At 49.7% G+C, this 26,709-nt stretch overlaps 1 protein-coding gene across 4 annotated transcripts in view; it reads right to left on the minus strand.

Annotated features, from left to right (window-relative positions):
* RAP1GAP (RAP1 GTPase activating protein) overlaps positions 1–25,025 on the minus strand; it is a 53,026-nt gene extending 28,001 nt beyond the window's left edge. Inside the window, exons 1-9 of one of the 4 annotated variants that reach the window (XM_033159385.1) lie at positions 16,554–16,790; positions 15,109–15,144; positions 13,053–13,100; positions 12,022–12,060; positions 9,916–10,101; positions 4,217–4,320; positions 3,127–3,205; positions 1,450–1,503; positions 154–237 (exon numbers count right to left, since the gene is read on the minus strand). In XM_033159385.1, the coding sequence (XP_033015276.1) occupies positions 154–237; positions 1,450–1,503; positions 3,127–3,205; positions 4,217–4,320; positions 9,916–10,101; positions 12,022–12,060; positions 13,053–13,100; positions 15,109–15,144; positions 16,554–16,634 (711 nt within the window). In that variant the 5' untranslated portion in view covers positions 16,635–16,790. Of the gene's footprint in view, positions 1–153; positions 238–1,449; positions 1,504–3,126; positions 3,206–4,216; positions 4,321–9,915; positions 10,102–12,021; positions 12,061–13,052; positions 13,101–15,108; positions 15,145–16,553; positions 16,791–24,967 lie in introns of those variants that run through there. The other 3 variants (XM_033159388.1, XM_033159384.1, XM_033159387.1) reach the window with 3 other exon arrangements.
* Between the last annotated feature and the right edge of the window lie 1,684 nt (positions 25,026–26,709).

Consider the following 26,709-nt stretch of genomic DNA (forward strand, 5'->3'; position numbering starts at 1 on the left):
CCCTTTGGGATGATTCAGCTGCAGGCCTGTTCTGGTGTCTTCCTGCCACTGCTTCCTCTTAAGAGAAGGTGCCTTCCTCTGGTCCAGGGCCTCCTGGGTATTTCTCCCCCCCCCCCGGCCCAGATCTCACCTGCCACAAGCCCACCCACTCACCTGGCCCAGCTTCTGGTAGATGACACCGAACTTGAAGTTATTGCTGATGACGTGTTCATCAAAGGTCACGATGAGTCGAGAGGCCTGGAGGTGGGGTGGGGCGGGGCGGGTTGGCGGGGAGAGAAAAAACTGGTGAGTTCAGCGAGCGGAGCCTCAGGCATCAACCACATCTACCTGTTGCAAAAATTCCCTGGGAACTAGAGATTCCCCCAGATCCTGCAGCACACATGGAGGGGAGCCTGAGACATGGGGGCCACAGGAAACTCCATTTCCCCTGCCGCCCGACACATCTCACCCCCCACCAAAAGTTCCTTTGTGTTTCTTTCTTGGCTTTTAAATTTGCCTTCTCCTCTCTCCTTCCTGCTCTGCAGCTTCGGAAAAGCTGGCTGAAGTATTTTATTAGGTAAGAATTTTTATATCAAACACTTCACCCAGCTTTTCTGAAGCTGCAGAGCAGGAAGGAGAGAGGAGAAGGAACATTTAAAATTCTGATTTTCAGTTTTGTACATTTCAATAATTTTACAGCCATTTTAACGTTTCAAAACTCGACTTCCTTCCCTCCCTCTTTCTGCGGTTCCTTAAATTTATTTTTAATATTTTCTGCACACACACACAAACACACACACACACACTGTGTGGCCTGGGAGGAAAAAAAGGTTCCCGGACCAAGAACAAACTGGTAGGTGATAATAATAATATCTTCCAAATGAGCCCAGGATGGCAAATGCTCAAGCGATAAAAACATTGAAACATACAGATGAAAAGATTGTGAGGCATGGACCTCCTGATATATAAAGTACAAAATACACAATAAAAACGAAAATAAAGAGAATCCATTAACCTCCCCTTCCAAAACACATTTTAAAAGGGCATTATATGCCAGCCAGCCAAAGGCCTCGTTAAGGAGGAATGATTTTGCCAGGTGCCTAAAGGTGTAATAATGAAGGCGCCAAGAGAGCCTCCCTGGGAAGAGCATTACACAAATGGGGAGCCACCGTAGAAAAGGCCCCGTTCTTGCGCTGGAACCCTCCGGATCTCTTTATCTCAGGGTCTGAGTAGATTCATATGGAGAGAGGTGGTCCCTGAGGTATTGCAGTTAATAAATTAACTCTGAGGCAGCCGCAGAGCTTTTATATCAGATCAGTTAATTCTTAATACTACAAAATGCTTGGTATAGCCTTCCCTTAAGACTGCATCCAGGTTGTTGAGCATCACCTCAAGACTGATTTTCAGGAGAAGGCATCCAAGAAACCGAATAAATACCCCAGTTTCGGAGAGTTTCCTCCCCGCTCCTACCTTTGGGTACAGCACGGGATAAAAGCGATCCACGTTGACGTCCTCGCACACCAACTGCGGCCAAGAGAGACAGACACGTTCGCTAAGACATTGCGAGTCTAAGATTCGAGGGTCACAAAAGGAACCGGTTCCTCTCGCACAGGCGCAAGAGGAATTTCCATCCAGTCCACTGCTGCTGCCGCCGTTCTGCTAACGGAACAGCCATTTTCCTTTCTGGGGCAGGGAAGAAGTCCAACAGGTGCAGCTTCTGCCTTTGTGGTGCCGCGATAACTGAGGGGTGTGTGAGAGACTGCAGTTCCCCACTGTTGCCCCCACCGAATCGCCCTTCCTGTCAGGCTGAATCCATCAAAGGTCCAGACACAACCCCTGCCCCTCCCCAAGATTTCTGATTAGTGAAAATAGACGATATTTGACCACCCAAATGCCATATGTAGCTAATCTTGAAATTCCAAAGCAGCAAAGGGCATTCACTTTGGCCCGATGTCGGGCATTACCTTCAGCAATGCAAGAAGGCCGTTATGAGAAGATACCCCATGAAGAAAGGAAATGCCCTTGTGGTGCGGGGCAGCAGGAAACATTAGAACATGTCTTCTTCTACTGCAAGTATTATACGGACGTCCGAGCAAGGTTTATCCAACCCATTTTAGATAAGTTTCCTGGGCTTTCAGAACAACATAATATCTCATTGCTGTTACAGGATGAAAGCCCAGAAATCACTTACGTTGTCGCCAGATTCTGTGCAGCCTTGATAGATATACGTCGAAAGATGGTCTGTGATGTAAATCAACTTTAAATAGTGGCCTAAAATATTGTTGGATCTATATTTTAGTAGCCTATCTCATAGAACCGATACCCGAGTCTAAATTTTATTAGTTATATCTAGGTTTAATCAATGATTTTAAGGACATGGTTTAAGTCGGGCTGGATATGTTGAATATGCCCTCATCATGTAATGAGTACCCATTTAAACATATATTTTTTACATTGTTTTTACATTGTTTTTATAAATGCAAATATCATGTTTTATGCTGGTCTGTGACCGAATAAAGTACATTCATTCATTCATTCACAACCCCTGCCCCCTGGGGGGGGGGGTTCTGCCTTGACCGACAGGTCACAGCAGGGGTCAGCAAACTTTTTCAGCAGGGGGCCGGTCCACTGTCCCTCAGACCTCGTGGGGGGCCGGACTATATTTTGTAAACGAAAAAAAAGATGCAAGAGAACCACGAGCCCCGGTGGCTGCTTACCTGTGTCTTGCGAGTGGCAGGGGCTGGCGGTGGCAGCAGCAGCGGAGGGACGATGAGCGGCGTGCGAAAGGGCTCCGGAGAGGGGCTGCTTAAAATGGCGGCCGCCTGAGCGCTGCTGGCACCAACAAAGCCCAGCCCCCTTCCTCCTCTAGGCAGGGCAGGGAGAAGCCAGGAGGAGGGAGGGAGGAGGTGCCGGCGCCGCCATGTGAGGGAGAGGGAAAGAACACGTGCGCTGGCAATCCACGCGGCGATTCCCGGACCGTCCGCGGGCAGGATCCAGAAGGCAATTGGGCCTGATCCGGCCCGCGGGCCTTAGTTTGCCTACCCACGGGTCACACCATCAGTGCTTTTGCAAGGCAAGGGTCCGAGGGCTTCTCCCTCCATCCCTCCCTCCCATTGCACCCTTTCCACCCCGACCCCCAATACTTGCCTTTGCCATCTGGACAACGTTGGGGAACTCGGTCAGGCAGGAGATGGGGATGACGTCGTGGTAAGTCCGACATTTCGTCCTGCGGGGGAAGAGGGCAGAGGAGATGGGAGGAAGCCAGGCAGAATATTCCCCCCCCCCCCGGAAAATATTGAGGGGAGAGAGAGGGAATTCCCCCTTCTGCCTCGCCCCAGCATTAGTGGGAAGTCCCAATGTAGCTGGAGACCCAAGTTTGAGAAACACTGATCTAGCGCGGTACAGTATTGTCTTCACGGACTGGCAGCAGCTCTCTAGGGCTTAGCAACATCCAGTCCAGCCTCCTGTTCTCACAGTGACCAACCAGATGCCCATTATCGGAAACCAGCAGCCAGGATTCGAACGCAAGACCAAACGCTGCCATCCTGTGGTTTCCAGCAAGTGGGATTCAGAAGCCATTGTGGCTAATAGCATCGTATTTCAGGTAGAGGAAATTCCCAGGCCTACCAGGAGAAGTTGCCACTTGGGGATTTTCATTTTATTTTATTTTATTTATTTATTTATACTTTTCAAGTTTATACATTTCACTAATTTAACAATCATTTTAGCATTTCAAAACTTGACTACCTCCCCCCTCTTTCTGCAGTTCCTTCAATTTATTTTTAATCTTCTGCATGCCGAATTAACTTAATTTGCTCATTTATCCATCTACTTTAAACGCATACTCCTATGAAACGGCAGGTTATTACAATAACCGTGCGCCAATGTTCTTGTCTGTTTACAACTTGTTTGTTAAATAAACCATTTCTGTTCTTTTATTTTAAAAAATTGTTATCTTGATTTCTTATTTTCCCGGTAAGTTTCACCAGAAAGAAAGAGAGAGAGAGAGAGAACACACTTAAAAAAAAAAGTTCTAGTCCTCATGATTCAGAATGAAGTTCTGAGTTAAACAGGGAGCTGCCTGGCACTGAGTCAGGCCCTTGGCCCATTGAGTTCAGCTGCCCTGGGTTTCAAGCAGGAGTCTTTCCTGGCTAAGAGGATTGAACCGGGGACCGTTGGGCGCATGGCCAGTCTGTTCCCGCCCTGGCCTCGCAGCCCCCCCTCTATTCCCACTCACCGCAGGAGCAAGCGCAGATGCTCTTGATCTCCGATCACGTCGTACTTGAGGGAGAAGACAAGGTGCCCCAACGCCGCGTCCACAGAGTAGTAGTTAAAGTGCTCCTGGGTTGGTGGCGGGGAGGAAAAAGGTGAATATAAGAATGGAGGAAAACCCACGCAATGAAGGCTCCCACCTCCGTGATTGGCCAACCAGATGCTGTCTGGGGAAGCCTCCCCTTGCTATCTCCCCCCCCTTTTTAAATATAATTTTTATTATTTTTTACACTATACTACTACAATATAAAATTAAATCAAACATTTTCATACATTTTCCACTTTGGCTTACAAAGCCATGACTTCCCTCAATCCCTCCACATGGCTTTCGGAATTATATCTTGATATTATACTTCTTTAATCAACCATTGCTTATGTTATCATAAAATTCCTTCTTACTTTAAACCATACTTACAATAATATTTCTACACATTAACTACAAAACTTCTTGAAATCCTATCAGCGTATTCAATTGTAAATTGTCTTTTAAATAGTTCGTAAACTTTAACCAGTCTTTGATGAATTTCTGGTCCCGCTGTTCCCGGATTCTTCCCGTCATTTTGTCCAATTCTGCAAATTCCGTCAATTTCACTGTCCATTCTTCTTTCGTCGGTAATTCTTCTTGTTTCCATTTTTGTGCTAGTAAAATCCTAGCTGCAGTCACTGCGTATTGGAAAAGTCTAATGTCCTTCTTTTCAGTGTCTGTACCTACAATACCTAATAAGAAAGCTTCAGGCTTCTTAACAAATGCTATCTTTCCCCTTAGCAGCTGGTAGACTGCTCCTGAACCTGGAGGCTCCAGGCACGAGAGGCGAATTTTTCTCCCTGGAATTTGTCCGCCCAGGAGTTGGCGCCTGTCCTGCGGCTCCGAGTTCCACAGTTCAAAACCAGGTCCTCTTTTGGTCTAGCCGGCATCTTCCGGCTTCCAGTCTCAGTTATTGGGGCCACGGGGTCCTGGTGCTTTGAGAGGAGGAGAACAGCACCCACTTTCTCCACCCCATGTGTGACGATAACAATCGCCGCAATTAAAATGCAATATGAAAAGCGGCTTTAAAAAAAAAAGGTTGCCATCACGGAAATAAGGTGGCTCCTAAAAATACACATAAAATGTATTTCATACCCCCTTTCATGCCCCCCACGTTTCCCCCTAATCTTACAAGCCCCAAAAGCTGCAAACTTTCCCCCATGGGGGGGGGGGGTCCCTCGATTGTTTCAGTTGCCCCATTGGCAACTTTTCCATCTCTCAATTACCCTTTCATGGACAAGGCCCCAGCCAGAAATTCAATAAATAATAATAATAATAATAATAATAATAATAATAATAATAATAAAGAACAGCACACAGATTTGTGTAAAGGCAAGCTGGAGGAGGGGTGCAGGGCAGGGAGGAAGGATATGTCTTTTGTGAGAGGAAAAGAGAGAGCCATTGAACCGCAAAGTTGGAAGGGATCCCCAAAGCTCATCCAGTCTGACCCCCTGCAACACAGCAACCGCAACTAAAGCATCCCTGACAGGTGGCCCTCCAACCTCTGCTTAAAATCCTCCAAGGCAGGTCTCCGTGTCGTTATCACTCTTCTCCTTCTCTCAGTATTCTATTATCGTGCCTCTTAATATTTTATCTCGCTTTATTTAACTGCATGCAAATGAAGCAGCTGAACAGAAGGAACAGGTCCCTGTATGAGAGACAGGGAAGAGGAAATCTCTCAGGGTGAGAAGACAGGGGCGTGTCCCCCCCAGACGAGAATCAGGAGGACACACCCTTTCCTGTGTGGGAGAAATGTTAAGATATATTTGTGAGAGAGGATCCTGAATTTCCCCTCTCTTCTACCTTTACTTTCTTCTTTTATTCTCTTCTTTAAAAATGTACTTTTTACTTTTTGTGCAACTAGCTTGTCTTTTGTTGCACTGTGAAAAGTGTTAATAAAACTTTATTTTGAAAAACAAGGAAGGAAGGAGAGTCCACCACCTCCCAAGGGACCCCCAGAAGGTAAAGGTAAAGGTACCCCTCACCATTAGGTCCAGTCACGGACAACTCTGGGGTTGCGGCACTCATCTCGGTTTATTGGCCAAGGGAGAGTTTGGATTTGAAGAGGAAGACGACTTTGGATCTGATATCCCGCTTTTCACTACCTGAAGGAGTCTCAAAGCGGCTCACATTCTCCTTTCCCATCCTCCCCCACAACAAACACTCTGTGAGGCGAGTGGGGCTGAGAGACTTCAGAGAAGTGTGACTAGTTCAAGGTCACCCAGCAGCTTCATGTGGAGGAGGGGAGACGCGAACCTGGTTCACCAGATTATGAGACTACCGCTCTTAACCACTACACCACACTGGCTCTCACAGCCGGCGTTTGTCTGCAGACAGCTTCCAGATCATGTAGCTAGCATTACTAAGCCGCTTCTGGCGAACCAGAGCAGCACACAGAAGCGCCATTTACCTTCCTGCAGGAGCAGTACCTATTTATCTACTTGCACTTTCATGTGCTTTTGAACTGCTAGGTTGGCAGGAGCTGGGACCGAGCAACGGGAGCTCACCCCGTCGCAGGGATTCGAACCGCCGACCTTCTGATCGGCAAGCCCTAGGCTCTGTGGTTTAGCCCACAGTGCCACCCGCGTCCCATATATCTTCCCCTCAAAGCATTGCCTTTATACCCCTTGCCATCTTTCCTGGGTGCACAGCAAAGCCGAAAGAAGATTCAGAGAATCCAATAAACCTCCCAAGAACGTAAGAGGAGCCTGCTGGATCGGGTCAAAGGGGGTGCAACCAAGTCCCGCCACGTTTTCAAATTGGCGAACCAGATGCCCCCCAGAAGGAACCCTCCAGAGCCCCCTCCCCTCGTGTGGTTTCCAGCAAGTGATATCCAGGAGTATTTACTGGCTCTGACTGTGTGGGCATTTTCTATTCGGCCTTAAACTTTGGGACCTGTTTGCTGGAGAAGAGGAGGAAAAGGAGAAACTGGAGCGATAAACGCTCTGCCCTCCCAGGGTGGCACAAAGCTACCCAGCCTGACCCTGGCACAGCCCGGAGCCCCGCCCTTGGCACACAAGGAGCAGTTCCCTCTTGGCGAGAACCGCAAAGGAAAAAAAAGAAGGAAAACAACAAGTTGAAATGCAGTTAGCCTGCTTTGGTGATGCCCAGAGGAGGAGGGCAGGGTTCTCAACTGGAGGGCAACCCTCACAAGATCACCCCCATGTCGCCACGGACCTGCCGGGCCAGGAAGTTGGCCCCGGCCAGCCTGCCAGCTGGGTGCCACAGCCCCTGAAAGCCCTCTGAAACAATTTGTTGGCAAACAGAACATGGAAAGGGGACCGGAACAGGAATGGAGGAGGAGAAGGAAGGGAAGTCTCACCTCCGACGTGGGCATCTTTTGGTCCTCCAGGTGTATGGCTAACAGGGGTGATGGGGGCTGGAGTCTGGCACCATCTGAGGGTCGCAGGTTGCCCATCCGAGCATTAGGAGAAGGGCAGAGTGCCGAGGAAGTTAGCCAGGGCAGTGAAGGTGTGTGATGGTCTGTTTCAGGGCTGGGGAACCTGTGGCCCTCCAGAGATACTCCCATCGGCCTGGGGAAGCCTAGGCAGTGGTCAGGGATGATGGGAGTTGTAGTCCAGCAACATCCAGAGGAACAAAGCTTCCCCACACCTGCCTTAGCTGAAGGCTCCAGATGCCAAGCTAAGGTGTGCTCCCCCCCAAAAAAAAAACAACCCAGCCAGTTTGGGCCTCCAGGTGGGACTCTGCACCTAATCTCCCCGCTTGACTTTGGTCAATTTATGGAAATGTTTATGTCTTGCATCTACTTATTCATTCGGCGCTAAAGATTCCCCGCCTTGACGCTTATCAATCGCCCGGCTGTCAGATTGTTTGTGCAGAGGTTATCAAAGAATTTATTTTATTCTGTTACTGGCTATCTTTCCTTGATATGACTTTTTAGCTTGGATTGTTTATTTTTCCCACACATTAACTGATTGCTATGCGCTCCTATCGCTGCCTGCTTTGGGGACACACACCAAGGGGCCATGGACTACTTGGAAATCAAGAAGGGTCTTGACGGACCATGTAAAGATTCGGCTGCCTGTCATAGCACTGTAACCCGTTGAGCCAGATGTTGTAGGATTTCTATTTGTGCTTTTAATGGCCCCTTTGATTTCTTATATATTGCATTTAGCATTTTGAATTCCAGAATTTAAGTTGCAACGCAATAAAATACACTAAAACTAAAAGCGGCAATAAAAATACAATTAAAAATCAATATAATTCAATGCAAAGGATGTGCTGTCTCCTTGCCTTTGGACACAAATCCACAAACGTGCTGTGGACCACCTGACAGAAGCTTGCAAGCCGGAATCAACCTTTCAGTATGACAGCGCAAAAACTTTGGAACTCCCTGCCTATTGACATCAGGAAGCTAAAAACTTTTTGGTTTAGGCAAAGCCTGTCCAGGTACGTTGAAGTTGAGGCTCCAGTACTTTGGACACCTCATGAGAAGAGAAGAGAAGAGAAGACGCCCTGGAAAAGACCCTGATGTTGGGAAAGATGGAGGGCACAAGGAGAAGGGGACGACAGAGGATAAGATGGTTGGACAGTGTTCTCGAAGCTACCAACATGAGTTTGGCCAAACTGCGGGAGGCAGTGGAGGATAGGGGTGCCTGGCGTGCTCTGGTCCATGGGGTCACAAAGAGTCGGACACGACTGAACGACTGAACAACAACAGTCCAGGTATGTAGAATGCTGATGTGTGTTTTAATCTGTTTTTAACGTACTGCTGACTTTGTTTTTTGAAAATGTTTTAAATCATTTTTCATTGTTCTTACTGAAATTTTATTTCTCTTTGTAAACTGCTGTGAATTATTCTTATTTTACAATCAAATGGCATTTAGGGCCTCCTTGGTTTTATAATTGCAAGTTGCTTTGAATTGTTTTTCATATTGTATTAAACCCGCCCTGGGACCTTAGGGTGAATTGTGGCAATAAACAAAGCAAAATAAATAAAAACATTGGGTTCTCTAGTTCACCCCATCATCAGGCTATAATTCCTAGCATCATTAACAATATGATTTCGAAGAACAATTCAAAGTGTTGGTGCTGATCTTTAAAGCCCTAAACGGCCTCAGCCCAGTATACCTTAAGGAGTGTCTCCACCCCCATCGTTCAGCCTGGACACTGAGGTCCAGCTCCGAGGGACTTCTGGCGGTTCCCTCCCTGTGAGAAGTGAAGTTACAGGGAACCAGGCAGGCCTTCTCGGTGGTGGCACCCGCCCTGTGGAACGCCCTCCCATCAGATGTCAAGGAAATCAACAACTATTTGACTTTTAGAAGACATCTGAAGGCAGCCCTGTTTAGGGAAGTTTTTAATGTTCTATCGTGCTTTTAATATTCTGTTGGGAGCCGCCCAGAGTGGCTGGGGAGGCCCGGCCAGATGGGCGGGTATAAGTTGTTGTTGTTGTTGTTGTTGTTGTTGTTGTTGTTGTTGTTGTTGATGATATTGTTGTTGTTGTTTGGTGGGCAGGGAGTGGGGAGTCACATGCTTTAAATGCATGGTGTGTGCGCGCAGCTTAGGACTGAATGGAAACTGGCCAATCGGAACTGCTCAGGCATTTTGTCAAGGAAGCGGGTGGGAGCCATAAGGAGTTAGGGAGGGCGCCGTCACCTGGAGAGGGGGCACAGACTTGCCTTGCCCAGGAAGTGCTTCCGGTAGAGCCGGGCTGTGTGGTTGCTCTCCAACTTCACCTTGCAGGTCGGGGACTGGAGCAGCTCTGTCTCAGGGATGCTCGACAGCTCGTGGTTGGTGCCTTCGATCCAGTAGCCCCCAAACTGCGGCAGCAAGATGAGGGGGAAGGGGCCCTCTCGGCCCAGAACCTGGAAGAGGGGCGAGAGAAGACCGAGGTGCCAGTAGTCAAAACAAAATCGAAAATTCTTTCTAGTAGCCAGTAGATAACCAGGAATGGTGCCAGTAGATAACCAGGAATGGTCCACTGGGGGGGTTTGCCTCTCAAGTGCCTCGTTCTTCATTTAATTTTTAATTTTTTAAAGTTTATTTTCTGTACCACCCTTCATCTGAGGATCACAGGGCAGCTTGCAACACAGAAACACATGCCATAGTAACAAATGAAAACAATACCCTTCCCCACAGTTTTAAGGGTCATAGGTTTGTTCCATTTGAAATGAAGGCGCCGGGCGAGCCTCCCTGGGGAGAGCATTCCGCAAACGGGAGCCACCACAGAAAAGGCCCCGTTCTTGTGTTTCCACCCTCTGGACCTCTCATGGAAGGAGCACACAAAGAAAGGCCTCAGATGATGATTGCAGGGTCTGGGGTTGGTTCATACGGAGAGAGGTATTGCAGTCCGGAGCGATTTAAAGCACTTTGAATCGGGACCAGAAACTCATTGGCAGCTAGTGCAGTTGCCCAGGATTGGACTTATACTGTCAAACTGTCTTGCCCCGGTGAGCCAAATGGCCGCTGATTTCTGCACCAGCTGAAGTTTCCGGTGTTCAGAGGCAGCCCCGTGTCGAACACCTTGCAGTAATCTAACCTAGAAAGTTAGGCTATCCCTGTCCAGATAGGGGCACATCTGGGCCACCAGCAGAAGCTGGTGGAAGGGTTCCTAGACCACCTCCTCTCGCAAGGAGGCATTAATCACTGCAACCAACACCAGGGGCGTAGCAAGGTAAATTGGTACCCGGGGGCAAAAATCCCCCCCCCCAGGCATGGGAAGGTCAGGTGGTACCTGGTGTGGAAAATTTATTGTCAACCCCCCCCATTGATCCCCCCCCCACAAAAATGGTTTTACGTTATTTCATATTTTCTTACAAAGGAATAATAACAAGTAATAATAGGAAAAAAAACTTTTATTTATATCCCACCCTCCCTGGCCAAATTCGGGCTCAGGGTGGCTAACATCAGATACATAACATTGGTATAAAATCAAACAATAATTAAATTACCTCCTAAAAACATCTCAAAATCAAAATAAAGTCTAATTAGATGGCTTTCCACAGGGTTAGGGTTGGGAACAGTAAGTGTTCTCTGAACTGAAATTTCAGCCTTCATGACATAGGAAAACAGCCAAGTGAACAGCTGTTTTGGTGGAGGAGGGTCAAGATATTAACCAATATGCATGAAATTTCATATATAGCTATATAATCCCTAGTATAGTAAGATAAGACCTTTGGAGCAGGCATTTTCAAAAAATAAAATAAAAAGAAATGTAAAAAAAAATCCAATAATTTTTTTTCCCAAAAAAAAATTGTTCCTTGATAATTTGTCACCCCCTCCATTATGGAACTCGAGGTGGCCCGCCCCCTTGCCCCCCCTTGCTACGCCCCTGCCCAACACAACAGGACTAGGCTGTGCTCTGGACACCCCCATGAGATTCATCTGCTGCAGCAAGATCCCAAGTCAAGATCCCGGTGGATGCAAGCAATTTGATCCTCAAAATGCTTTGCAGACAAGTCACAGCGAGCTACCGTTGCTTCAGACCAAGGCCCCACTTCATCAGTATGACTCAGAGTAGACTCAAGGGCCATCTCTAATGTAAGGACGTTCCTTCCAAATCTACTCCGAGAACCAAACTGAGCTGGGTAGAACTTATCACTCTCCAGAAGCAGCCAACTCGATGCTTCCGGGTATGACGGCAACAGCTTCCACCTGCCCACTTATTTCCGTTTGCTCCAAGCAACTGCCCTTCCAGAGGTAGACTGCTCCTGCCTGTGGAAGAGCCACCGCAGCCCACAGAAGACAAACCTCCCCCTCTCCCTGCGACACGGCCTGCTCCTTACCTCGTGGACGCTGGGATAGGGGATGTAGTCCTCTTCAGTCTGCAAAACACAAAGTGGAGTCGGGTCAACCAACTTGTGGGAAAGAAGAAACAGGGCTGGCTCGTCTGTGTAAAAATTCACCGAAATGGCTCCTTGCACGGTTTGAAGGAAGCCTCAAAGGCTGCCAGCCACATGGATGGGTGCTGGGCACCTTGACTTGTGCCACATGGGTATCCCGCAAGGATCTGGAGGTGAAACGAGGCAGAATGAGGTGCCAGCTATGGTCTACCTAGAGTAAAGGTTGCAGAACGTGTGTGTGTGTGTGTGTGTGTGTGTGTGCGGGTTGCAGGGGTGGGGGGAACAGGATGCCAGAACATAAGCAGCCGCCCTAATGCCAAGACAGACCCTTGGGTCCGTCTAGCGCAGCAATGCCAACACTGGCCGGCAGCATCTCTCGCCACAAAGTAAGATTCTAGTCCTCATGATTCTGATTTAAATAAGGAAGTGCCTTATGACCACTAGGCCATCTGGCTCAGTGTTGCTTACCTTGACCGGCAGCAGCAGTCCAGGATTTCAGGCAGCCCTACCTGAAGATGTTGCCAGTGGACGATCGAGCCCGGGATCTTGTGCAGTGGCTCTAACCCTGAAGGCGATACAACCCCCAGCCCCACTCCTTGGAAGTATCCGAGGCAAGACAGATCTCTCTGGGGCACCGGGTGACAGCCCCACACAGCGGCTTGCAAACATTGCCGCATTTCCTGGCTGTAGGGACCTCCCAGAGTTGAGCAGGGGACAGGGGACAGGGGGGGCTCTGCCAGCCATGCAGAGCTTAGCAGAAGCACAGGTTGGAGCCCCCGAAACCCGAGCGAAAAGGAAGGCTGGCCTATGAAAGAATACCCACTGCAGAAATGCCCACCCATTCCAGGCTGCAAGGCCCCATTTCCCAGCAGATGGGGGGGGCAGCGCTCAGGAAGGCCTGGGTTGCCTGGGGCTGCCCTCTTCTCCCCAATGCCCAACGGGTACCCGAGAGGAGGAGGAAAGGAAGGACATACCTTCAGCGGAGGAGGGAAGGAGCATCTCTGTTCATCCATTCTGCTGCCCTGCAAGAGACATGGATGGGTCAGAGTCAAGGCCTGGCCATGCCCCCCCCCCCCGGGATGCAAGCCAAGAGCACCTTTGCTTTGGAGAACAGGCAGGGGAGGGGGGGGAGGACGACGGCACATCCTGCTTGGCACAAGGACAGGCAAGGCGGAACGGGACAATGATGTTTGCAGGACAAAGGGGTATGTTGACAGAGAGGACGGCCTCTACAGTTGGAATTAAAGCCGGTTGTCCATTTCCCTGCTTTTAAAAACAGCCAGGTCTGTGGCATTTGGAGGAGGGGGGGGGGTCAGGTCAAAACTCCTCCACCTTTCAGGCCTAGAATCGACATCAAGGCTCGTCTCTCTCTCTCGGTTGGGGCAGCCCCTCTCTGGAAAAACCCTGGAGGGCACCCCCTCTGAGCGTACGCAGAGCATGTGGTGAAACTCGAAAAATTAGAATATCATGGAAAGGTTCATTCCCCCCCCCCCAGTAATTCAACTTAAAAGGTGAAACTAATATATGCAATAGACTCATGACATGCAAAGTGAGATATGTCAAGTCTTTGTTTGTTATAATTGTGATGATTATGGCGTACAGCTGATGAGAACCCCAAATTAACAATTTCAACTGTGTGTCATAATCACCACAATTATAACAAGCAAAAGCCTTGACATATCTCGCTTTGCATGTCATGAGTCTATCTCATATATGAAACTCCAGTAGCTAATGAAAACAATTGCTTACGTAAATGGGACTTTTCCACGATATTCTAATTTTTCGAGTTTCACCTGTATACCGCCAATGCCTCAGCTACAGTTTCCAGGAAGCTGCGATTTCAAGGCGGCCAGGAATCCTCCAACACCACCTTTCCCCTGCAGATTAAATCCCTGAAAAGGTGGCGGGAGGAAAGGTGGAGGCAGAGAAACAAGAGGTCTGTAGTCCCTTTGCAACTGTTGATTCTCTCTCTCTCACATGCACAGATCCGGGGTCCTTTCTTCTGTTTACTGAGCAATACCAAAGTCGTCTCCCATCCGCATCCGCCTCCCCCCCCCCCGCTGTCTTGCCCCACAACCAGCCAGTCTCCTGTGAGTCATTTGGTGCATTATTCTGAAAGAATTTCCCAGAGCAGCTTATGCCAGCTTGAGAATGTCAGAAGAGCCCCCTGGATCAGGCTCATCTGGTTCAGCATCCTATTCCCACAGCGGCCAACCTGGTGCATATTATGGGGATCCTGTAAGCAGGATCTGAGCATCACAGCACTCTTCCCTCCTGTGGTTTCAAGCAACTGGGGTTCAACCGTGGAGGCAGAGCATAGCCGTCAAGGCTAGTGAATCTGTCTAATTCTCCCTTTTAAAGCCATCCAGGTGGGCAGCCTCCTGTGGCAGGGAGTTCCACAGTTTAACTATGCACCGCACGAAGGAGGGCTTTCATCTGTCCTGAATCTTCTATCGTTCAGCTTCCGCAGAAGCCACTTTTCTCTATCCACCGTCTTCGTGCAATGACTAATTGTGTAAATCTGCATCACGCCGCACGAAGAGATGCATTTTTGCATGCGCACATACGCGCACGCACTTCCAGCGGAACGGACTCGCTCGGGAGCCGGTGGGCTCTCCTTCCTTGGAGGTTTTTAAGCAGAGGTTGGGTGGCCACCTGTCAGGGATTCTTGAGCTGGGATTCCTGCGTTGCAGGGGGTTGGACTAGATGACCATTAGGGGACCCTTCCGACTCTACAAGTCCTGACCATCTCCTGTCTGCTGAGGGTTGCAGTCCAAAACAGACACACACAAACCCCGCCAAATTGGGGAAGGCCATTCTTGAAAGCTTCCTCTCCCAGCCCTGCCTTCCTTGCTTCCAGCCCAAAGCTCTCCCTGTCCTAAAAGCACCTTTATCCCCTGGGGCAGGAAGGAGACCCTGTCCTGCCCACATTCCCCCTAGACTGCCCCGAGTGTCTGGTCATCCTCCGGTCTGCCTCTGTCAGACCCGGGTGCAAGTCCAGGCAGGTCTTGCCAGATAAATTTGACTCACCTGCATCTTCTCAATCATTTCAAACAGCTCTGTGTTCTGCAAGAAATCGGGGAGAAAGGAAGTAGTGGGTGATGGCTGGCTGCATGGGAGGGGTCAGAAATAGTCACACCCCCCAAAAAAAAAAACCCTGTCCCCCTCAAAAAAAAAGAGACTTTAAACACAGTCTGCGAGTTGGCAAGATCCACTCTTAAACAGGCACCATGCAAGAATCAGGGGCACTCAAAAGACTGTGGGCAATTTCCCACAACAAACCTCCAAGGTAGGTTAGGCTGAGAGAGGCAGTGACTGGCCCCAGTGTCCTGGGAGGATTTGAACCATGGTCTCTCCTAGGCCTGGCACTCTAAGCAATAATGCCTCTGGGCAAATTTTAAGGTGGGTGTGCGTCTCTGCATCACTGGGGGTCAGAGCGTTAGTGGATCTGGGCCCAGGCAACGTCCACCAACCAGAAAAACACCCCAAGGGTTCAGACCGACCCCTAACAGTAACCCTGGCAAGAATGGTGGTTAACGGTCCTTCACAACAACCCCGCGGGGTAGGCTGGCCTTCTTCCCATTTCACAGAGGTGGCACCGAGTCTGAGAGAGGGTCTATGTAGCGAATCCACAGCAGCGGCAGAGATAGGGTTCAAGAGAAGAGCCGCACCTCCTTCACCCCCCCCCCCCCCGCTGTCAAATCTGTAGGGTCCTGGGTATACCCCATGCCCACAAACATGGCTGCTTCACCAGGACCCAGGAGAAGCTCAGCGTCGCCCTGCCCCCCTTGCACAAAGCAGCAGCAGGTGAGAGAGCCCAGAAGCACAGCACACAAAGGGTTAACAGGCTCTCTCCTCACGAGGCTGGCTTAATGATTTTTCTTGGAAGGAGGTCAGCGCTTGGCAGGGGAGAAAGAGAGAGAGGGACCCGGGGAAGACAACTCTCCTTTCTGAATACGCCACTTGGGCCCGCCTGCCCTGGATCTGGCTACTCAGAGTAGACCCGCTGAAATCAGTGGCCCTACACATCCACTCGAATGAGGGGAAAACGGCAGAAGAGCCTTGCCAGCAGCGACTCATCTAGTCTCGCCAAATACCCCTAAGAACCTAGGAATCTCGATAGACTGCTTCTGGACCTGGAGGTTCTCCATGAAAATGCCAAGAAGAGCCGGATCACGCCAAAGGAAGCCCCTCTAGCCCAGCACCCTGCCCTCACTGCGGCCACCCAGTGGAAAACCCAGTGGGTCTACTCTGGGTAGGACTAACACCAGATAGAGCCCCTCGCTCGCTCTGCCACCAACAAACTCCTGTACATTTCCTGCCTCCCCCCACCAGCTCCCCCACCCACCTTTATGGCCTCCCCTAAGTCAAGGGTCATCAGGAGCAGGGTCCCCCCCCCAGACACCCCACCAGAGGCTGTGGCACCGCCACCCCCTAAAGCCAAGAGATAGCCCCCCAAAGAGGGGTTAACTCACGCTCCAGCCATCCTCTACGGATTCCCTCCTCCGAGGAGGGGGCAGCTCGGGGGTCCCCGGGAGGGTTTGCCACTCGGCCATCAGCCTTCCTCCTGCTGCTGCTGCAGTTTCGTGGGTCTCGGGTTCAGATCCTGCCCACACCCGGCCTGGGGCGCTGGAGGCTCTGTGCCTCTGCCGCGGGATGGGCAGCTTCCATGGCGAAAGCTCCCTCCCGCCGCCTCCTTGCTCGCAGGAGCCCGGGGAGAGGAGGGAAGCCAGCTCTGCAGCCTCGAGGGGCTCTCCCCTGCCTGCCTGCCTGCCTGCCTGCCTGGCGGATCTGCTGGGATCTGCTGCGCCGTGTGTGTACTCTTTGGGCGTGGAGCCAGGTGCTGCCGGAGGAGAGGCAGGTCCCTGCAGCCGGATGCAACCCTTCCCGGGTGTGTGTGTGTGTGTGTGTGTGTGTGTGTAAGAGAGATGGGGGGAGGGAGGCAGGGAGGGAAGCTGGCTGGCTGGGGCCTGGACCACTGGGGTCGCCATGGCAACTGGCCTACACTTGAGGGGGATGAATGGGAGGCGAGGGGGAGTCTGGAAGGTGCGGGGCGCGGGGGGGGGGGGAGGCGCATCGCTGCTAGGATTCCCCTCACCTCCAAACAGGAAAAAAGAGCTTCTCTCTCCAGCACTCAGTCACATCTGGAGAAAGCAAAGTTTCACAGCAGCGAAGAAGAAGAAGAAGAAGAAGACGAGGAAGAGCCGAGCATCTCCCATCATTTCTCAAAATTTATCATTTGGCATTAAGAAATTGATTTATTTAAATGCTTATATTTTGGGGTCTTTTGTTCCATTCAGAAGTAATAATAATAATAATAATAATAATAATAATAATAATTTATTTGTTTTTTCAAATCAAAGTTTTACAATCATGTATCCACCATAAACATAAAAACAAGATTCCAAGGAATCTCCTGAATTCCCCTCCTCCCCTTTGTGGGTCCTATGGATAATCATTTCCTCCTGCATCTTTTATAATAACCCAAACCTTTTGCATCTCCATTATATCCAAAATTCACCATTAATCTACAAGTGTTATTCCAATGCTACTAACGATTTTAACCGTTTACAGTGGTTTTTAAGATAAATCATAAATTTCCCCCATTCCTTATTAAAAATTTCGGTCTGCCTGATTTCTGATTCTTCCGGTCATTTTAGCCATTTCGGCATAATCCATAAACTTAATTTGCCATTCTTCTCTGGTCGGGGCTTTGTCTTCTTTCCATTAAGATAAATTCAACAGTGTAAACAAGTTTTGATGGATGCAATAATGGAAAACCGATTGGTCAGGACTTTACTGTATCTTCTTTCCATGCTTATAAGCTGGACTTGCATAATTTTGTGTGTTTATATGTTGCTGTTGTTGTTTTGTGTGTGTGTGTAAACACACACAAACATATAAAACAAGGCAATGCTTGGCATAAAGGCCAAAAATTACAATAAGGTTGGACCAGATAATCCATTGGGTCCCCTTTCCAACTCTACAACTGTGTTTTAAGGAAAGGTCTGGGGCTGCGGTGTTTTTATTGTAATTATCTATATTTTTTAAATAAGTATGATATATGTCTGTGTGCTTTGATTTTATTAGGGTTGGATTGCTTTCTAATGCCTGTCTTTCCCCCATGTTTTAAGCTGTTTCTGTTTTATCGGTAATAATAGTGCAATTCTATTATTCTTAAAGGTACAGACTTTCATTCTCTATTAAGGAATCCAAGATCTGTCAGAAACCCAGGGCAGGCACACACACAAACACACACACAAAAACGCACACACCAGCCTCCAGCCATAACTCTGTGAAAGCAGAACTGAGGAAATAATAATCAACCTCTCCTTCTCTCCCCCTCCCCTCGCCCCCAACCACCTCGTCTGTATCTGCAATTAAGGCCATCAAAGCAAGTTAATTAGAGAGAATTAAGTGTGCTCTTTTAACCAGTTAATTGATCCTTTAATTGATATGGGGAAAGTGGGGACAGCAGATCCTCAATAGACTCTCAGGTCCTTGAGGCTGGGGGGGGTGTGTCTCATGAGGATAACCCGAGACCACCCCCCTCCCTCCCTCATTTCCCTCTCTTCTCTGAGTGGAGTTGATTTTTAAGCACCAACGGAGCCAGGATGGGCATGGCCCTCTGAGCATGCGCCGAGTGCCTCCCTCACCACCAGCAAGCAAAGCCGCCCTCCAGAGACAAACATAGGAAGATGGGCGGGGTACAAATAAATTATTATTATTATTATTATTATTATTATTATTATTATTATTATTATTATTTGTGCAGAGTCGGATCCTCCAGTGCAATATTGTCTAGGAGTCTCCCACCTTTCTCTGAGCCCAAAACAAACATGCATTTGAGGACTCATTTCTTAAAAGATGTTGGTGCCGTGCCAGTGTTGATTAGGCCAATGCCCAGTGGCAGGTCTTGCCCCACACCGGCAATGGCTCTCCAGGGATTCAGGCAGGAGATGCTGCCAGTGGGGACTGAACCTGGGGCCTTCCTTCTGCAGGCCTAGCAGGGGCTCCACCATGCAGCTGCGGTCCTTCCCTTAAAAAATGAATCAAGATCCCAGACCTCATGGTTCTGAAGGGCTGGCTTAAACAGGAAGCTGCCTTAGACTGAGACAGGAGATTGGTCCATCTAGCTCAGTGCTGCCTACACAGACCGGCAGCAAAGGCTCTCCAAGATTTCAAGTTGGAGAGTCTCTCCCAGCCCTACCTGGGGATTGAGCCCGGGGCCTTCTGCATGCCAAGCAGCTGCTCTGAGCTCTCCCCAGCTTAGAACAAAGGTGAGCTGGATTCTAAGGAAACACAGATTCAAATCCTGGAGAAGCTGTATGGGGTGTTAGGGGAAGGGTGGTACCTCTAGCAAGGGACAGATCATGCCCCTTATGGGGTAGGTAAAGGTAAAGGGACCCCTGACCATTAGGTCCAGTCGCGGACAACTCTGGGGTTGTGGTGCTCATCTCGCTTTATTGGTTGAGGGAGCCAGCGTACAGCTTTCGGGTCATGTGGCCAGCATGACTAAACCGCTTCTGGCAAACCAGAGCAGCACACGGAAACGCCATTTACCTTCCCGCCGGAGTGGTACCTATTTATCTACTTGCACTTTGACGTGCTTTCAAACTGTTAAGTGGGCAGGAGCTGGGACTGAGCAACAGGAGCTCACCCTGTTGCGGGGATTCGAACCGCCCACCTTCTGATCGGCAAACCCTAGGCTCTGTGGTTTAGACCACTGCGCCACCCGCGTCCCTCCTTATGGGGTAGTTTGTCCATTTTTTGTCCCCACCCTGCATTCAGCTCTCACCTGTGGCTTCTAGAATCTGTCAGCATGTGACAGCAACCACACCCCAGGAACAGTTTCTACTGGCCAGCTAAACCAGGTGAGGGGAACAGGTGAGTCTCAAACCCCTGAGTTAGAGGCTTCCCCTGCATACGAAGATGGTGGAATGAACGGACGAGACCATGTCCAACCGCCAAGAAGGCAGTTTCTGCACACGCCATAGATGGAAGGGCTCATCCACCAGAGAAGGTAGCCCATCTAGGAGAAGGAAAACTCTGGCCCTAAACCTCTGCTAGCCCAGAGATGGAAAGAGGGCAAATTCCCAACCAGAGAAGAATGGCAGATCAAGCAGATGGATTATGCCGAAATGGCAAAAATGACCGGAAGAATCAGAAATCGGGGAAACCGAAATTTTAATAAGGAATGGGGAAGATTTATAATTTACCTTAAAAACCATTGTAAACAGTTAAAATCGTTAGCAGGACTGGAATGACACTTGTAGTTTAATGGTGAATTTTGGATATAATGGCGATGTAAAGGATTTGGATTATTATAAAAGATGCAGGAGGAAATGATTATTCAAAGGACCCACAAAGGGGAGGAGGGAAGTCCGTCCGGGAGATTCTTTGGAATCTTGTTTTTAATGTTGTATGTTGCATGTTTGTGATTGTAAAACTTTAATTTGAAAAAACCAAATAAAGAAATCTATTTAAAAATATAAAAAATAAACCTCCGCTGCCTTACGCGATATCTTTGAGAGAAAAGAAGGCTCGGGGGTAAAACCCGCACAAATCTGGAGTGGGGTCCCTAAGGAGGATGGCACTTTGTACGCCTCCTTCCAGCAACTCCTGCTGCCACGATGGTACCAAACATATTGCTCTGCTTTCTTTTGGACCCCATCAGTGAGTCTTGTCGTCTGGGCAGCCCAGGACCTCCAAACACACTGCCCAGGCAGCCAGGCTTGTGCCCAGGGGAAGTCACTTTGCTAAGGCGGCAGGGTCTGGGCCTGGCATTCCTCCCTGCATTTCTGCTGGTGGTTTTCACATGAGCCTACCACCCCTCCAACTCTCCCAGAGGAGGAAGGTGGAGGGGGGGGGCAGGAGATTCCAGGCAGGCACTTCCTTTGCCGAAGGACTCTGCTCCATTGACATTGGCAGCCGCTCTCAGAGCCCCAAACAAGGAGCCCTTTCACCTCTCTGTGTGCCTCATTTGCATCTCAGAGGCGGGAGGGAGGAAGGGAGAAGAGAAGCAAGCCTTTGGGTCTCTGCAGAGGCTGCCTCCTGCTCCTGCTCCTGCTCCTCGCAGGGATGGAGCACTGACTGAACAGCACTCTCTCCCCATTTTGAAAAGGAGAGATGGGCGTGAGAAGCAACAGCCTTGGCAGGCAGGCAGACCCTGAAGTGGTACACCCTCAGACACACACACACACCCCATTCAGTGTAGTGCAGTGGTTAAGAGTGGTAGACTCGTAATCTGGGGAACCGGGTTCGCGTCTCCGCTCCTCCGCACGCAGCTGCTGGGTGACCTTGGGCTAGTCACACTTCTTTGAAGTCTCTCAGCCCCACTCGCCTCACAGAGTGTGTTTGTTGTGAGGGAGGAAGGGAAAGGAGATTGTTAGCCGCTTTGAGACTCCTTCGGGTAGTGATAAAGCAGGATATCAAATCCAAACTCTTCTTCTTCTTCTTCTTTGAAATTATAATTTGGGTTTCTCAAAAACAAGACAGGCTAGACAAATCTCATTTCTTTTTTTGATAGAGTTAAAAGCTGGGGGAACAGGGGAATGCAGTGGACATAGTGTATCTTGATTTCAGTAAGGCGTTTGACAAAGTCCCCCATGGTATTATTGCAGAGAAGCTGGTAAAATATGGACCGGGTGAGATAGCTATTAGGTGGGTTTGTAGCTGGTTGACTGACCGAACACAAAGAGTACTCATTAATGGTTCCTCGTCATCCTGGGAAAAAAGGTTAGCAGGCTTCTGTCCTGGGCCCCCGTTGTTGTTCAACATCTTTAGAAATGACTTGGATGAAGGAATTGAGGGGATGCTCATCAGATTTTCAGATGACACCAAACGGGGAGGGGTAGCCAATGCCTCTGAAGGCAGAATTGGGATTCAAAATGAAATTCAAAATGAATTTCAATAGGGACAAATGCAAGGTTCTGCTCTTTAGCAAGAAGAACCAGACGCAAAAATGGGCGACACCTGACTTACTAGTAGTACACGTGAAAAATATTTAGGGGTTTTAGTGGACCACAAGCTTAACATGAGGCAACAGGGTGATGCAGCAGCGAAAGAAAGAAAGAAAGAAAGAAAGAAAGAAAGAAAGAACGAAAGAAAAGCTATTCTAGGCTGCATCAACAGAAGGGCAGTGTCCAGATCAAGGGAAGTAATAGCACCACTCTATCCTGCCTTGGTCAGAGCACACCTAAAATACTGTGTCCACTTCAGGGTGCCACAAGTTAAGAAAGATGTTGACAAGCTGGAATGTGTGCAGAGGAGGGTGACCAAGGTGATGAAGGGCCTGGAAACAGGGGTGTAGCAAGGGGGGGTGTAGGGGGTGGACCGCCCCATTTTCCATAATGGAGGGGGTGTCAAATTATCAAGGAACAATTACTGCCCTACTAGGGTGGTTCATAAAAAAACTTTTTAAAAAAAGCCTGCTCCAAAGGTCTTATCTTACTATACTAAGGATTATATACCTATATATGAAATTTCATGCATATCGGTTAATATCTTGACCCTCCTCCACCAAAATAGCTGTTTACTTGGCTGTTTTCCTATGTCATGAAGGCTGAAATTTCAGTTCAGTGGAGCACTTACTGTTCCCAACCCTAGCCCTGTGGAAAGCCATCTAATTAGACTTTATTTTGATTTTGAGATGTTTTTAGGAGGTAATTTAATTATTGTTTGATTTTATACCAATGTTATGTATCTGATGTTAGCCACCCTGAGCCCGACTTCGGCCGGGGAGGGCGGGATATAAATAAAAGGTTTTTTATCATTATTACAGTACTAGTTATTACTCCTTTGTGAGAAAATGTGAAATAACGTAAAACCATTTTTTGCAGCGGGGGGGAATCAATGGGGGGGGGTGCCAAGAAATTTTCTGCACCGGGTACCACCTGACCTTTCTACGCCTCTGTCTGGAAACCAAGCTTTGTGAGGAACGGTTGAAGGAGCTAGGTATGTTTAGCCAGGAAAAGAGGAGGCTGAGAGGAGATATGATAGCCATCTTCAAATATATAAAAGGGCTGTCACATGGAAAAATGGAACAAGCTTGTTTTCTCCAGCTCTGGAGGGTAGGACTCGAACCAATGTCTTCAAGTTACAAGAAAGGAGAATCTGACTAAACATCAGGAAGAACTTGCTGACAGTAAGAGCTGTTAAGACAGTGGAACGGTCTCACTCCGGAGGTAGTGGACTCTCCTTCCTTGGAGATTTTAAAGCAGAGGTTGGATGGCCATCTGCCATGGCTGCTTTGGTTGAGATTCCTGCATTGCAGGGGGTTGGACTAGATGACCCTCGGGGTTCCCTTCCAACTCTACGATTCTGTGAATTTCCTGCTCTGCACTCCCCACCACCCTTGCAGGATAAATGCCAAGTGCACGGGAGAAAAGATGCTAAGAACGTCAGAGGAACCTGCTGGATCAGGCCAATGGCCCATCTCTGGGTCTGGTAGCCACCCCTGCCTCCTGCAGCAGGGAGTTCCACAGTTCAAGTCTGTGCTGTGTGCAGAAACCCCTTTCTTTCTCCATCCCATTCAGTTTCACGAGCTCATCTGCCTCGAACAACAGAGGAGGGACGGTGCCCATCGCTGCCAGGCAGCAGGGCGGCCGGGGGCAAGCAGGAATCCTGCCCCGAATGCCAAATCAGCCCCTCGCTGGGCCAAGGGCACGACCTCCTCCTCCTCCTCCTCCGGAGCCCTAATGATTCAGGCTCTCCTCACCCCAGAGACCTGCGGGGGTGCCTCCGTTGCCATGGGGACCACCCACAAGCGGGAGCTATGCATCACACACGGGGCGGGCGGGCGGGTGGAGGACGACTCAAAGCATTGCAAGCCTCACGAACCAGCAAGCCCCTTCCCCCCCCCCCGCCTGGTAACAAGACCCCCAACTTAGGGGAGGAGATGGGGGGTGAGGTGGAGGTGGTGGGCAGGGAGGAAGGAAGGGGGCAGAACTGCAGCTTATGCAACCAGAGGCAGGTGGAGGTGGCAGGCACCTTCTCCAGGTAGCCCTGCTGGATGAGAGAGAGAGGTTTGGTCCCCCTTGGCATTACTCACCTTTGTGGAGGAAGGGGCAGGGTGGGTGGGTAGGTGGGTGCTCTGAGCCTCAAGGGGTTGCTCCGTAACCAGAAGCTGCTTGGTGCCCACCTACAGCACTCCAGGTCTTCCACCCACAAAATAATGCAAGATTCTAGTCCTCATGGATATGAGTCGAGGGCTGATCATCATACTTAGGGGCCCAATACTGAGTCAGACCACCTAGCTCTGTATTGCCAACACGGACTGGCAGCAGAAAGACTGGAGATGATGCCAGGGAATGGCACCTGTTGCCTTCTGTGCTGACTGGCAGGGGGTCGGGCTAGATGACCCACCAGGACTTCTTCCAACGCTGCAATTCTATGATTTTATAGGGGGTCTCTCCCGCCACCCTCCCCACCTTCCTCTGCTGTTCAGGCCCCACAGCTCCCTTACGGGACAAGGAACTCCTTCAGCCCCATGGCAGGGAGTGACACTTGCCCAAGACGGGCAAGGATGCCTGGGTGCAGTTTGAGGGCAGGGCAGAGGCTTTAAATAAAGCCGATCTGCTCCTTGCAGCTCGTTGCCTAAGCGGCAGGTTGGTGGCAGAGAACAAGACCCACCGGCAGCCCCGCAGGGGTGTTGTGTTGCAGCTGGGCAGCGAAGGGGCTGTGTGAGGCTACTCTTGGGCACTTTCGCTGAGCTGGTGAAATGGCCCCGTTGGCAGAGCACGAGACTCTTAATCTCTGAGTCGCGGGTTCAAGCACCGTGTTGGGTAAAGAGATTCCTGCATTCCAGCGGGTTGGACTAGGTGAACCTCGGGGGTCCCTCCCAACTCTACGATTCCCTCCGAAAATGAAAAGTGATGGGGACTCTTACCTTGGGGTGGCGGAGAGCGGCGTGGGGGAGGTTGGCGCCCACGGAAGGCAGTTCTAAAGGGCCGCCGAAGGAGACGCTGGCCGGCCCATCCCTGTGTTTGCTGGGGAAAGAGAGAAAGTCCTGTCAGAAGAGGGGACAGAGTCCAGGAACCCAAGGGTCGCGGGTTCGAGTCCAGCAGAGATGAAAAACGTCCAGGCCGTCCGGAGAGGATCTGAACGTGGAGGCGAGCCTGGGGGCAGATGGAGAGGCACCTTTCACCCAGCTAGACCACTGCTTCCTCTAGCCCAGTATTGCCCGCAATGACTGGCAGCAGCTTCAGACAAGGAGTCTCTTCCCCAGAGATTGAACCCGGAACCTTCTAGAAGCAAAGGCACACGAGCTTCCGTCCTCTAAAAATAAAATAAGATCCCAGTCCTCATGGTTCTGAATCAAGGGCTGATTTGAATAGAAACCTAGGAAGTTGCCTTCTATCAAGTCAAACCATTGGGCCCATCCATCCAGCCCAGTAGTGTCTGCACTGACCAGCAGCAGCGGCTCTCCAGAGTCTCAGGTAGGGAGCCCTACCTGGAGATGCTGCCGGCAGGGATTGAACCCGGGTCCTTCTGCATGCCAAGCAGATGCTCTTCCACTGAGCTCGAGCCCTTCCCTTAAAAACACAGGAAGGTGCCTTCTACCAAGACATTGGGTTCATCTGCCTCAATATTGTCTACACTGGCTGGCAGCTGCTCTCCAGTGTTTCAAGCCTTTGAAGCTTCCTGAAGCTTCCTGACTCCTGAAAGCACCTCAAGGAGGAAGGCAGCAGGGAACATAATCACAGAATTGCAACAGTCACCTGCAATTCAATCGTCCCAACCCCAACCGGCCAATCACCTTTCCCCTTCACTGAGACATTGGCCTCTCCCCCCCCCCACCCAATTTTTCTCATCCCGGCTATAAAGCTGAATCAGGAGCTTTGTGGGCCACCTAGTGCGGCTTCCAATTTTCGGAAACGGAAGAGGGGTGGGTGGGGGAAGGAACCATGCGACGAAACCCCATCTCACTGACCGTTGGGCGAACAGGTTATTCCCAGAATCCAGCCTGCCTGCAGCTGGTGCAAAGGATTATGGGAAGAGTGAAGGAAGGTTCACAGGGGTTCGGCAGAAGGCACTCTGCATATGCTCAGGCAAGCGCTTGCTTGCCAGGTCATACATTCCCAGAAGTCAAACATTAAAGAATCCAAGAACTCTAGCCAAGCGGGAGATCAATTTTAAAGTCTTCAAACAGTTTTATTAATATAGAAGCAAATTCCAGTCGAAATAAATTCCAGGACAAGGCATACAGAGAATTGGTACACCTTGACCATGAAAATCTAGCTGAGGAAGAATTAGCGAAACAGGGCCTTGTCCTGAAATTTATTTCGACTAGAATTTGCTTCTATATTAATAAAACTGTTTGAAGGCTTTAAAATTGATCTACCGCCTGGCCAGAGTTCTTGGATTCTTCAATTTTTGACTTCTGGGTATCACCCAGAACTCCAATTTCTACAGTAGGTCAGACATTCCCGGCTTTGAAACATGAAACATCCTCTCGGTGTGGAGTTCAGCAAGGTCTTAGATCAGTGCTGGGGATCATTTATGGCACTCCAGATGTCGGAGGACCCCCCTCCCGCAAAGTACAGCAGCCATCATAGCCAATGGTCAGGGGCATCCGGCAACATCTGGAGGGGCACAGATGTGACCCCCCCACCAAGATTTAAATCTTTG

Source organism: Lacerta agilis, chromosome 8, assembly GCF_009819535.1.
Source record: "Lacerta agilis isolate rLacAgi1 chromosome 8, rLacAgi1.pri, whole genome shotgun sequence".
Taxonomy (NCBI): Eukaryota; Metazoa; Chordata; class Lepidosauria; order Squamata; family Lacertidae; genus Lacerta; species Lacerta agilis.